Source organism: the organism of the source record quoted next, unplaced genomic scaffold, assembly GCF_019419815.1.
Source record: "Pyrus x bretschneideri cultivar Hongxiangsu unplaced genomic scaffold, Pyrus_bretschneideri_v1 Contig22, whole genome shotgun sequence".
NCBI classification, from domain to species: Eukaryota; Viridiplantae; Streptophyta; class Magnoliopsida; order Rosales; family Rosaceae; genus Pyrus; species Pyrus x bretschneideri.
The window spans coordinates 3,633,784-3,647,136 of NW_025999524.1; the positions used below are offsets into that span (position 1 = coordinate 3,633,784).

General features: G+C 38.7%; 2 protein-coding genes across 3 annotated transcripts; one reads left to right on the plus strand and one right to left on the minus strand.

Annotated features, from left to right (window-relative positions):
• Window positions 1-1,924: 1,924 nt before the first annotated feature.
• On the minus strand, window positions 1,925-8,870 carry LOC103946931 (phosphoenolpyruvate carboxylase 4-like). 2 transcript variants are annotated; one of them, XM_009357761.3, is made up of 20 exons: window positions 8,402-8,870; window positions 7,989-8,152; window positions 7,615-7,738; window positions 7,309-7,386; window positions 7,165-7,233; window positions 7,014-7,092; window positions 6,832-6,908; window positions 6,622-6,717; window positions 6,257-6,398; window positions 5,770-5,892; window positions 5,435-5,487; window positions 5,055-5,297; window positions 4,754-4,879; window positions 4,535-4,636; window positions 4,314-4,460; window positions 4,015-4,113; window positions 3,750-3,838; window positions 3,546-3,672; window positions 3,256-3,462; window positions 1,925-2,960 (listed from the first exon to the last, which is right to left on the minus strand). In XM_009357761.3, the coding sequence occupies exons 1-20, from the start codon at window positions 8,555-8,557 to the stop codon at window positions 2,136-2,138; spliced, it is 3,126 nt and encodes a 1,041-aa protein (XP_009356036.1). In that variant the 5' UTR covers window positions 8,558-8,870; the 3' UTR covers window positions 1,925-2,135. The 2 variants fall into 2 exon arrangements, with proteins under 2 accessions (XP_009356036.1, XP_048441051.1); XM_048585094.1 differs by lacking the exons at window positions 7,615-7,738; window positions 7,989-8,152; window positions 8,402-8,870 and adding an exon at window positions 7,489-7,604.
• Window positions 8,871-12,106: 3,236 nt separating this feature from the next.
• Window positions 12,107-12,950, plus strand: LOC103946941 (geranyl diphosphate phosphohydrolase-like). Its single transcript, XM_009357771.3, has 2 exons — window positions 12,107-12,263; window positions 12,490-12,950. The coding sequence occupies exons 1-2, from the start codon at window positions 12,107-12,109 to the stop codon at window positions 12,783-12,785; spliced, it is 453 nt and encodes a 150-aa protein (XP_009356046.2). The 3' UTR covers window positions 12,786-12,950.
• Window positions 12,951-13,353: the final 403 nt, after the last annotated feature.

Below are 13,353 nucleotides of genomic sequence, written 5' to 3' on the forward strand. Positions count from 1 at the left end.
TTTTTGTGCCCGCCCAAATTTTTAAAGTTTTTTGCGCGACGAAGTGTTGGTCGCACAAAGTTTTGCACGACGAAGGATTTGTCATGCAAAGTCTTAAAATAAATTTAAAAAAAAATTCCCGTATCCCATTTTTGGCGTCCGTCCAAATTTAATGATTTTGCACGACAAAATATATGTTCGTCGCACAAAATTCAAAAAAAAATTATTTTACATTTTGAAATATAAATAAATTAAAATAAATAGGGTTTAGGCGACAAAATGTTGATTCGTCATGTAAAGAAAATAATTTAGTTTAACAATATAAAATTAAATAAAAAACAAGTAAATAGGGTTTAGGTGACGAAATATTGATATTCAACAGGCAAAGTTTTTAAAAAATAATAAAACTTATGAAAATAACTATATTTTAAAATTTATAATATAAAATTAAATAAAAAAAGAAAATAAATTGGTTTAGGTGATGAAATATTTGGAATTCGTCGCGCAAAGGTTTTTAAAAAATATTTTTTTATTTTTGTAAATACTTTACGCGACGAAGTTTAAAATTTCGTCACACAAAGTAACTTTGAGCGATGATGTTTGTTTCGTCTTGCGCAATGAAGATCAAAATTTCATCTCATAAAGTGACTATACGCGACAATGTGTGTTTGCAAGGGTTTTTTTTTTTTACTAGTGAAAGCTGTTTGGTCACCGAAAGTACTGAAATATTGCAAACACTTCACTTTTATCTTTTCAGATGCTAGCTGAGAATTTTAACACCTATAGCTTACTGTTAGAAAAAAAACCCACCAGTAATCTTAATTTGATGCTACATTCTCATAAGTCGCTTTAGTGATTATGTTCCACATGGACATGGCTAGCAGCTGGTTTGCGTTGAGTAGCTTCCCAAATGAAGAAATCGTTCTCATCAAAAGAACATGTTCCTCAAATTTCCACCCTATTTTTTCACGATGCAAGATTGCTAGCTAGCACTAGCAGCACCAAAGCAAATTGGAACCTAGCTAGCTTTAATTGAAATATTTTAGTTTGGCCGGTTCGCACGGCACCAGGTGTATGTGTGATGAACATCTTCAATCATGCAGTTGCACCTAAAATTATTGAATCTTATTGTATGGCGTGGTGAAATTTATCATGGAAGTCAGAATCCAAGAAAGAAACGAAATGACTTCCCACTCAAACAAAAATGCACAATGCAAGACAGCCTGGTGCAATGCTGCATAATTGTGGCACTACTAGGGCTTTGAGATCAGTAGTTTAGATTCAAAATTGGGTGTACAGCACTACGATACCGACATCGACATCCAAAAAGAATGAATTTGTGGTTGCTCCAGGAAGTTTCAACTAGATTGTGTTTTTGGAGGTGCTGACTGAACTCGATCACTTCCACAGCTGCAGCAGGTATGGGTATCTTCTTTAGACAACATTGAGCATCTTGTAAATTAAAAAGAAAAGTTTGTGAAGACGACAAGAGCTTGTGGATTTTGGAAATCAGGTTCTATTTTTAGTGGGAAGTACACAAAATCTACTTTCCAGAGAAGGTTGTAACTCAAGCAAACGTATCTGGCAGGCTGCTTTCTGTGTGTTTGTACTGGCCCTTTTGTTTTAGTTATTAAAATCTGATCAGCGGTAACCACAATAACCACAAAAAGACAACATTGCTCCAATGGCTTCCATTAGGAAATTCACTAGGATTTAGCAAAGATTTTGCCCAAGTGGCATCTGATGGGGTCGGGTGAGAATGTTAATAGGGCTTTGGTTCCTATGGCTTCAGTCTCCGACTGGAGTTTGGGGCCTCTAGTTCTCAAGGAAAGCTTTCTTTCAGATTTGTTTTTCATGTTTTGCCGTCGGCAATGAGATGATACAAATATGACGGTATGTAGCTACCGTGAGGAACCAAAAAGAAAATATTGTAGGCGTATCCAGGTGCAAATTAAAAGCAATTCAACATTTCACCGTTGTAGTAGTACTATGTGTGTAATACGTCCATGAAACCGACTGATCGATGCATACACCGTTTCTCAGACTTAGCCTCCGAATTACAGCAACCCTTACAAGAAGCAAGACAGGAAAAAAAATAAAGCAAATGTGGAAATCCTCAGTAAAATAGTTACATCCAAGAGATTGGATGACTTCACTCAGCCTGTGTTTCTCATCCCTGCGGCGATCCCATTTATTGTTATGAGCAATGCATCTCGGAGTTTATTGTTATCGTCATCGCGTCTCAGTCTCTTGAGTACCTCAACCTGTAACATGTTCATAGGATTGAGAAAGGGGAGCCTGCTTTCAATAAGCTTCCTCAAGCTCCGATTATTCTCAGATAGTTTCTCGTGCCCGCTAACCACCAGTACATACTTCTCTGTAGTCAAGAGCTCCCTTCGCAGCTCAGAACCAAGATGTCGCCTGCTTTCTGAGACAAGGACTTCGTCGTACTGTTTGGCTATATGAGTGTCTGCCTTCCCCAAAACCATCTCTATAAGGTCAAGGGTACACTGAAAGAAGGGCCATTCTTTGTACATAGCTTTCAAGTCGTCGGTGTGTCCCTTCTCGCAAACCCCCCTTAAGCCTGCTCCAACTCCGAGCCATGATGGAAGAACAAATCTGGTCTGGGTCCATGCAAACACCCATGGAATTGCACGAAGATGTCCAATTCCTGTGGAGGTCTTTCTTCTTGTGGGGCGGCTTCCAATGTTGAGGAAGCCAAGCTCAGCCTGGGGTGTAGCCTCATGGAAGTAGTCAAGGAATTCTGGATTTTCGTAGACTACACTCCGGTAGTTCTGACAACTGATTTTTGAGATCTCCTCCATGAGGTTACGCCACTTTTCTTCGCGAGGTGAGAGTGGAGGTTTTATAGTTGCAAGCAGCACAGCTGTCGTGTATATTTCTAGCTGCCTGACAGCAGTTTGTGGCAGCCCAAATTTTGCCTGAACCATCTCTCCTTGCTCAGTTGATCGTAGGGTACCCTAACGATTATGTAAACCATCAGGCATAAGGTTATACAAATTATGGAACCCCAGAAAAAATGTACACCACAGAATCCAACATAGACAGACATGGTTAAGAACACGAAGATATCAAGTTATCGATGTTGTCCAAGTTCCAAACATAAGTAAAAGTGTGAACTGAAGTAACTTTACAGATTGGGATAAGCCTTTGTTTAAAGCAGATCACAATCGAACATCTATCCTTTCAAACATTTTAAAGCTAGAATGTAATCAAGATACAGAAGACTAATGAATGAAAAACAAGAACAATTACCATTACAGAGCCCGGAGGTTGAGATTGAATGGCAAGATATGTAGGGCCACCTCCACGACCGATACTTCCCCCTCGCCCGTGGAACAGGGTAACCTTAATGCCAAATTCATTGCATGCGGCCACAACATCCTCTTGAGCTTTGTAAAGTTCCCATGCCGCAGTGAAACGCCCAGCATCTTTACCAGAATCCGAATATCCAACCATCACCTGCTCAATATAACTTCGTAAGCTCCACGAGATTCATGGGGCCCTACCAAAGTTTATTCGAAACTGCTTCTTGATATAATTACCTCTTGAAGACCATTGTGGTTCTTGGTTATGTGCTCCCTGTACCAATCAATGGATAATAATTTTCTGATCGCTGAGCCAGCTTCTCTCAAGTCGCTCACAGTTTCAAACAAAGGAACCACCCGCAGCCTATACCAAAACATATGAAATCCAGTTGTGATATTCATTCTATCTAGCAGTATCAACATAGAGGTGTGCAAACTTACGTTCCACCAGGACATGGCCTTCCTAGCCCCCCACTAACAGCAAGTCGTGCATCTTTCTGCAAAAGCTCGACTGCGAGGACATCACTTGCCTGCCATTTTTGAATTGCATGGCAACTGTTGTCAATTCTATCACCCCAAACATATTTATGGAAACACCACTCTTGGAAAGAAAAAAGAAAAAATCTCTTAATTTTAATGTGCACAAGATCTGCCTTATAGTGCACAACTTCAATTATGAATCCGTTATGGAAGTGGTATGACATACGTTTGACGCCATAGAAATCACATAGGCTCCAAGTGAATCACTCCCCAGCTCCGCAGCAACGCGGAAGGTATCAAGTACTTCCTTAACATCAGGACCAACCTGAAAAGATTTTCACGAGAGAAGACAAGTCTCACAGTGAAGCACGAGTTCAGCAAATTGACTAGTAAAGAGTAAATTAGAGCCTTGATGCTGCTAACACGAAAGTTCAGGTTCGAGGTCTGCATGCCCATTGTTTCGAAGAATACATTCTCATCCCTTGGAATGAAATTTTGAATTGAACTAATTAGGTTAGCTATTACCTCCATGCTTTTTGGGACTAGTGGTCTTTTCCCTTTAAGCTCTTTAGTAAGAAATTCGAGTTTCTTTTCTTCATCCCACTCACTGTACGTACCCATATCCAAATATTTGGTAACAGCATCAAGCGTTTCAGCATGTCTCCCAGATTCCTGCCTCATTTAAATCTTCAGTTAAAATATGTTACCAAAGCAAGACAAAAATTATATGCCAAAATAAAGCACACCTGACGCAAATCGAGCTTCATTAGTACCATCCCAAATGTAGCAACTCTTCGGATCAGATCAGTAAGCCGACCATCAGCTAGCACCCCAGATCCACATGATTGCTGCCAAAAATGATGGTTGTCGATATTGGATAGAAGTTTGTACAAATGCAGATGTTCTGCGATCGTGTGTGCGCACGCAGGTGCATGTAAGAGTAGAGCGTAAAGAAAGAGAATTACCAAAGACTCGTAGCATAGGAGCAGCGGTTCTAAAAGTTGATCTGAAGTGTCATAGCAATCCCAAGGGTCATACTCACAAGGAAGATCTTCAAGGAGAAGCTCCAAACGTCTTTGTGCCTTCATAAGCTGAACCCGCGGAACACATACAAGCATTAGTAATGGCCAGAACATATAATGGCCCAATAGTCCATCCTTTTTAATAAAGCCTAAACCAACGGCAGAAGAACATAAATAGGAACTTCTCTGTGCAGCCAACAACTACATACTTGACATAATTGAAAAATGAGTTGATAAACAATACCTTGTCCTTTACATTACCAAGAACCACTCTATAAGGAGCAATTCCAGATCTCTGAGGAGGCCTTGGCTCTAAAAGCTTTTGGAAACTGGACCTTCCAATCTGGGACTCTGCAAACATTTTCCTTTGATTAAGCAGTCGACTTGAATTAGAAGAGGGAGACCCTGAAGATCCATTTGGTATCGTATGCCTGTTGAGAAAGGGACTCTGGGAGGAAGGACTTGACATTGGAGGGTCCTGACCATCCTGTCATAAGAGAGAGATAAAACAAAGAGACTACTTATAGGTAACTACAAGCTCTGATGGAATTTGTAGATGCCAAACCAATTAAGAATCAAAACCGATGCTAGACTCAAATGCCAGCATCATAGAACTTGCTTCACCTGATGTTTCGGCAGGTAATCAGCCCTCATAATTTGAATTCGGGGAATGCATTCTACATAAAGTTGTACATCCAAAAGAATTCAGAAACCATGAATAAAATCAGTCATCAAATACATTACGGAAGGTTAGATGAATGAAGAGAAAAGCAAGAATCACTAGTATGAAGTACAGGTGAGAGGAAATAGTTAGCTTGTTATATTACAGTGGGATCATTTCATAAGCCTTGCAATGATGAAGTATTACTTTGGGAATTGATGTGGGTTCCCACATGCATGATGTATTGTATGATGCAGAACTAAACAATTGCACTTTTAAGAGGATAATTAGAGGTCACCTGTGCACGAGGGTTGATCAGCTCTGGCTGGAAGTTGTGATGGAAGGGCCGCACCTTGTTGCTTCGACTGATGTCTACCAAGCCACTGATGCCAATTCTCATGCCGATCCTTGGATGAAGTTTCTGGAGAGAAATTTTGATTGCCATAATAGTTCAAAGTGAATCACAACTATTGTGAACATACAGAATATTGTAAACAAAAGAGAAAAGACCACAATTCATCAATTTAGTTACTTTCAAATGAGAAACAATGCGGTCTATCGCTGACATAGTAGAAACTAAAGTAAGCGTTTATTGGCATTATCAATGTCTAGCAACATTTTCACTTCTGCGTGACCATCTAGAGATTTACAATTATCGATCAGAACCTTAAACTAACTCAATCCCACGAAACACTGTTACCCCCTCCCCCCTAAATAAATAAATTATTGACATAAACTGGTAAGCAGTGAATGTATCAATGCAGAAGAACTGCAACATGCCAAACCTTGCTCTAGAATTTCATCTGCCAGCCTCGACAATCTATCACTGCAACGGTTCATGGATAGCTCAAATTTGAGGTTATCAAGTTCTCGAACGTAGAGATCAATGGCCATCCACCTAGATAAAAGTGAGACATCTTTTGTGACCTGATACAACAAAAAGAGTGAGCAGATCAGCAGTCGTCCTCCTAGACGAAAAATAACAGAGCACCACACAAACAATTATAAAAGAATAAATTGGGCTACCTTACCAAATTTTTGTAGGAATAACATATTTATTGACAGAATAGACTCTTCTTGATTTCAAAGGAACAAATATTAAAGTAGAGAAAATTTACAAATCAGAAAACATTAGGACCTAGAATATAACCTTTGCTGTTACATTAGGATTTCCATCTCTGTCACCCCCCATCCAAGACCCAAATTTGATTGGTGTGCAAGTTAATGGAAGTGGTTTTCCGGTATGCTGACAAATAAATCAGAGGAAATCTTAGGAGAGAAACTGTAGAAAGACGGAAGACAGTATATGCATGTAGAAAATAGTAATAAGTTAATAACAGAACATCAATTGAAGATGAACCTTCTTTAAAGCATTGCTAACTCGCCGAAGATAATGAGGTACAGCTTTCCAAAGGGACTGCTCCACAATGTTCAAACCTGCGGTAATCACGTATAAGATTGTTTTGGTTTGATACACACAAGTTTCCAAAGATCCAAAGCATTTGATTATAATTAGATTCAAATATAATTAAACTATTTTACCTGCCCTAGCTTCATCGACCGGTGTAGGTTTATGGCGCCTAAGCTCATCTGTCTGCCATATCGAGGTAATCTCTCTCACCTTCAAAAGAAATTATAAAACTTAAGCCAAGGGGAAAATTTGAAGAAGACAATAAGGCTGGAAAAACAATACCAGATCTTCAATCAGCATTTCTTTGTCTTCGTTACCAATATCCGGCCTGTCCTTGTAGTCTAAAAGATGCTGCGGGAAAAATTAAATCATTCAAAAGAAATGTTCAACATGCGTAAGATTAAGCAAGAACTGCCAACCACTTACAGCAATTCTTATATGCTTGTATTGTAAGGTACGACGATTAATTTGCGTAGGATGTGCAGTAAGAACAATTTCAACCTCCTGCAGCAAGAAAATTTGAGATTGGGAATTAAAAGATGGATAACTCTTAGCTTCTTACCACAGAAACAATTAAAATGCACACACAACGAAGAAGATTAATACATGACTATGCCTTAATTGAACGAGTTCAACGTTCAGTAACCCAATCGAACTATATACGCTCCCCATTTCTCAACCCGGCATACAAGCAAGACAAACAAACTAGAAGCAAAGGAACCAAGAAGGAACCTGCTTGCAAACAGTATTATAAAGCTCATCAGGAGAAACACCACCATGCACAAGCTGATTAAAAATATCGTCGCAAGATTTCGACAGAGATGCCTCATTCGAGTCATTTCGTTGCTTGCGAACCCTGCAAAAAGGAACAAACTTCAATACCAATAACCAGAAAGCTAATAAAATTTAGAAATGCAAGAAATCAAAGTAGTTCTCTTTTCTCCATGTCAACATTCTCTTGTTAGAACCAAATTGAAAGGTCTCATTTTCCCTATTTCATTTCCAAACAAATACAAAGATACATATACAGAGACATTGCAAAAGCGGGACCTCGAGTGCAAGGGTGAACAAAACAGCGGAGGATTCCGAGAAGGCGAAGAGATTACCTGTGATGGGTTTCGGCGACGCCCATCAAATTGAGGTAATGGCTGAAAGCACGAGCGAGGATCAGAGCCTCCTCCAAGCTCATGTTTGATATTTCCGATGCCAGCTGCTTCTCCAGCACCTCGGCAACGTCCTCTATCCCCGCATTCCTCATAGTACAAGCACTCTGAAAACACACATACTCACACATTATATGTTAGGGGATTTCAGATTATCTTTACCCTCTGTTTGGATGCTAAGATAATCCAGGAAATGCAGGGAAAATTATCAACACACTCTACTCTCATCGCCACCTTTTGTTTTCTTTCCTTTCCTCTGTTTTTCCCGGCAACCAAACAAGCTTTAGGAGATTCCGAAATGCAGTGGGAAGGAAGGGGAGAGAGAGAGAGAGAGAGAGAGAGAGAGAGTGAATTACCTGAGCGAGGATTCGGGTCCTTTCGACTTTCTCCGTGATTTGGCTTCGGACCTCTCGCTGCAGCACCTCCTGGAGAAGGCTGCCGAGCATTCTGCAGTCGTCTTCAAAGCTCTGGAAGGAGATTTCCTCCGCTATGTCGTCCGTGGTGTCCGTCATTGTTGCAGGGTATGGAGTTCTAGAGAGAGAAGGTGTGGTTGTGTGAGTGTGTGAGTGTTTCTGTATGTGTTATAGAGAGAGAAAGTAGAAGCGGAAAGGCGTAGGAGGAGGAGGAGGAGGAGGAGGAGGAGGAGAGGAAGATGGTAATGGTGGAAGTAGTAGCGGTGGCAGGAAAGCAGAGAGAGGAAGGGAGAGAGTCTCCGCGTACGGATACTCGGGATGATTTTCGGACCCACTTTTACCGAATGGATTGCCAAGGATTGCTCCCAAGTGGCACTCTCCCCGTTCCTTAAGGGCGGCTCTGTGACTCTGACCACCTGATTCGGGCGAATGTTTTTACTTTTTTCCAATCATGTATTTACACCGTAATTATTTACGAAAATCCAACTTAAATCTTTATTAAAAAATGATTAAAACCTATCAAGGTCAAGAAATAAAGTGCGTATCACTCTCACTTGTTATTAAGAATATGATACAAAATGAATGCACTTCTAAATTAATAAAACAATGACGTACCATGTATTGAACAAAATTTGTAAGCGTGTAACAATATCATATATTATCGATTGACATCATATAAACATTCACCTATTAATTTAGTTAATTAATCAGAGTCTATTATAATCCATGATTTGTCAACTGTCTAAAAATACATACTCAGTTGAAAATGAATAATCGAACCACTAATGCAACTCAACACTTGCAAAGTTGGAAGGGTTTTTATTTTCATTTTATACATTTTGCTCGAATATTATTGTGAGCGTGAAAAAAAATTGATTAAAAGAAGAGGTGAAGGGGGTAGTCGTGACGTACAGGTTAGAAGGACCCGCTCAATTATTATTTTTCAACAGCCAAAATAACGACGCGATCATCTTATTAGATATTTACTTGTGGGATGCAGACACTTGGCAAGATCTTTCTCGATCGAAGGCGACTGTTTCTGATAACTATTTGGACGGGAGTTGTTTTTTATTCTTTAGTTTAAATGGGGCTGCAGGCCCAACAAGCAAAAAATTGCTTGATCGGGAATGGCCCTTTAGCAGTTGGTTTCTTCAACCACTGGGCAGACTGGAGGAAGGGGAGTTTAACCCAAGTTTACGTACTCCCCGTTACTCCCAAACAAAATATTAATTGATTAGAAATGAAATAAATCAGAGAAGACGGTTTCACGTATCCCTTTCATTTGCAAAACCCAGTCGTGTTCATCATGTATCTCAATAGAATTCAACTTGAATGAAACAGAGCAAAGACAACTCAATAAATCCAATTGCATAAAACCCTAATAAGTTTACAAACCCAATTTCATCCGATCTTTTTTTTTTTTCTTCAAAATCTATCCAATTCAATTGAGAGGAGATCTTAATTAATACTTAGATGGAAACCGATAACGGAACTACAGTTAGACTAAGGTGGACTATAGCGTAGAGGAAGAGTTTGGAAAATTAGAAGTTAATACCTATTTCTAGACCTCCTAACTAAGCATTCGGTATGAATTAGCCCAACCTACTAATTCCTATTTCTGTCCTCTGTGGAAACTATCTACTTCCATCTGAGCTAGGAAAAACAGATGTAAGTGCAAAGTTTAACGTTACAAACATGTCAATGTTCTATGTTAATCATTGAAAAATGCAACTGATCCTCTATCACAATGATTGAGAGATGTGTTGCTTTTGCATCACGATGTGGATTCGAACTCAGGTGGCCTAATTTAACATTTAATCTAACCAATCTATCGTTTCACAAAAAAAAATATATATAATAATAATAATAAAATATTGAAAATTGATTTTTGAACACCTTTTTCTTCTTTTTGATCACTGTTCATTGTCGATTCTACGTAGGATGCTTGCCCAGGCTGATCAGATTAGCTATTATTTTGGCAGTTACACTGGTTTGACCACATTTTATCCAACTCCAACTTTCTCGACGCCTGTAAGATATTCATCTTTGGGAAGTTCTGAAAATTTCATATATGCTAGTTGCTCGTCTCATAAATGCACACCCGTGTACTTCCAAACGTGTCTCTGTATTTTTCAAGTTGGGGAGGGGGTTGGGTTTGCTTACCAATCTCAAACATTCCTCAGTCTCCTGACATGATTAGTAAAACCGGCAAATAATCAGGAATAGTATATCAACCATAAGCCAATTCTTAATTATATATAACTTAAAAATTTTCTCTATAAAAATTTATTTGAACCAGAAACTGTTTAGTCATCTATATGTATCGGATAAATGAATGATATTAACATTGTCAATTTGCTCAATACATCTGAATGAGAATTATTAAGATACACGGGTACTATTACGGATTGTACTCTTAAAATACGTTGGTTGCTAGGGATAAACAAGGTGATGCACCTCATGGAGTAAATGTAAGTATTTTCCTAAAATTAATGAGAATTATTTGGAAATTACACGGTTTTAGTTATGAAATTTGTCCAATTTTTTATTTTATCATCAACGAATTGAAATTGCCTATATTATTATTATTGAGAATAAATCTCGAAGAAAAAACCTTGCATGGGTTTATAAGTAAGTTTTATTACTTCTCATATTGCAAATTGGTTTTATGGTGGAACTCAAAATTCCTTCAATTATAACAGCCCAACACTGATTCGGAGCAGACTCTCTAACATGAGATCTGGATATCATCTTTATTCACGTATACAAAGATTAATTAGTTCTTTTTTTGTTAAGAGAATTAAATCCGGCCTGGAGTAATTAGGTCATGGACGGAAAGGATATTTATCCAGCCTGCTCCGCCTTCTCCAAAGGCCAAAAGATTGGTTTAGGGAGATTGTCCCACTCATACCAATCCCAACCATCGCACATGTTGGGCTCCATAATCTGGGGCTCTTGATCTTCATCTGCCAACACTGCTATGGTCACAATCTTCATCTAACTACTAACGTGTATAAATTATAAAAAAAATTTAACTAGAGGAAGGGTTAAGGGTTTAATACAATTTAATAGAAACACCTGACATATGGATGTGGTTTAATAAAAGTTTATTGAGCAACAGTTTAGACTTTTTCCTGAGTTCATACTATGCAAGCCAATCATGCAACAACAATAATGCCATTGCAAATAATATTCAGTTGTGCTGATATTGATAACACAAGGACTACAATAATATCTTAGTCTTTTAGAGGTGGAGGAGGAGGTGAAGGTGCCTAGTATGCAATTTAATCTATAACACGATGCCTCCATATCACCATTTAATTTGTTTTTTTGAGTGACATCTAATTTATATATTATTACTAATCTAGCATGTTTTAAATATAAGTTATCATTATTTGTTCATTCATCGATATTCCGTCGGATCTCGTTTTCTACCCAGCTATCAACTCAGATATCATAATATTAAGTAAGACCATGTGGAAAAAGTGCTAAAAAAATAAGTACTGAAATGGCATATAGATATCGTTTTGGACCAAGTTTTCCTCTTTGGGGTAGTTTGACTGACTCATTTAGCAATGAGCAGTCCACTATAAGTGGAAGGTGAGGCAGGCAGGCTACGACATTCAGTGCAAATTAAGAAACAGATATATGGTTGAGCAAACACTAAACATGCCAAACGGGATTGTGGCCCCGCGAGTTGTGGTGGTAGTGTGCCTGTTGAAAGGGAAGAAGGTGCTGTTAGGACGCCGTCGTTCCTCCATTGGCGACTCCAAGTTTTCCCTTCCTAGCGGCCACCTCGAGTTTGGTAAATCATTTTTTTCATTTGAATACCTCCACAACACCACAACAGTATTGTGTCACAGTTTACATCTGCCACTTGCACAACACGATATGTGTGGTGATAGTATTAGAAATGACTATTTGTTGTATATTGTAGTTTATTCTGTCAATTGTTTGATGTGAATTCGTGTATTTTCAACATCTACTGCTTTAATGTGGGATATTCAATTTTGGTTTATGGTTTTGTGTAGGTGAGAGCTTTGAGGAGTGTGCAGCAAGAGAACTGAAGGAAGAAACTGATTTGGACATCAAGAATATAGAGCTGCTGACTGTCACAAACCATGTGTTCCTCGAGGAAGCGAAGCCGTGCCAGTACGTGGCGATTGTGACCAGAGCAGTGTTGGCAGATGAAGATCAAGAGCCCCAGAATATGGAGCCTAACATGTGCGATGGTTGGGATTGGTATGAGTGGGACAATCTCCCTAAACCACTCTTTTGGCCTTTGGAGAAGGCGGTGCAGGCTGGATTTAATCCCTTCCGTCCATGATCTAATTCCTCCAGGCCGTTTTAATTCTGTTAAAGAGAAAAGAACTAATTAATCTATGTATGCGTGAATAAATATGCTATCCAAATCTCATGTTAGAGAGGCTGCTCCGAATTAGTATTGGGATGTTATTATATAATTGAAGGAAGTTGGGGTTTTACTGTAAAATCAATTAGTAAGGCCTCGTTTGGTACTAAGGTGATTTTGAAAAAAAAACTGGTATAAAAAAAAGCTGGGAGCTGTTTTTGTGTTTGGTAAACATTTAGCTTTAGCTTCAGCTTTTTTTCATAGTTTTGGGTGAAAGAAAGTAAAAAACAAGAAGCTGCAAAACCCAGCTTCGAAAAACCGGCTTTTTTTCACATCTGTTTTACATAAAAGTTTACCAAACACTATAATACTGCTTTTTTTTTTTCAAAAGCACTTTTACAAAAAAGTTTACCAAACACTCTGCTGCTTTATTTCACAGCTATTTATTCTCACAAGCACAGTAGAAACAGTTTTTTTTCAAAGCACAGTAATACCAAACCAGCCCTAATTAATATGAATGTAACCCAACTTACTTACAAGCTCA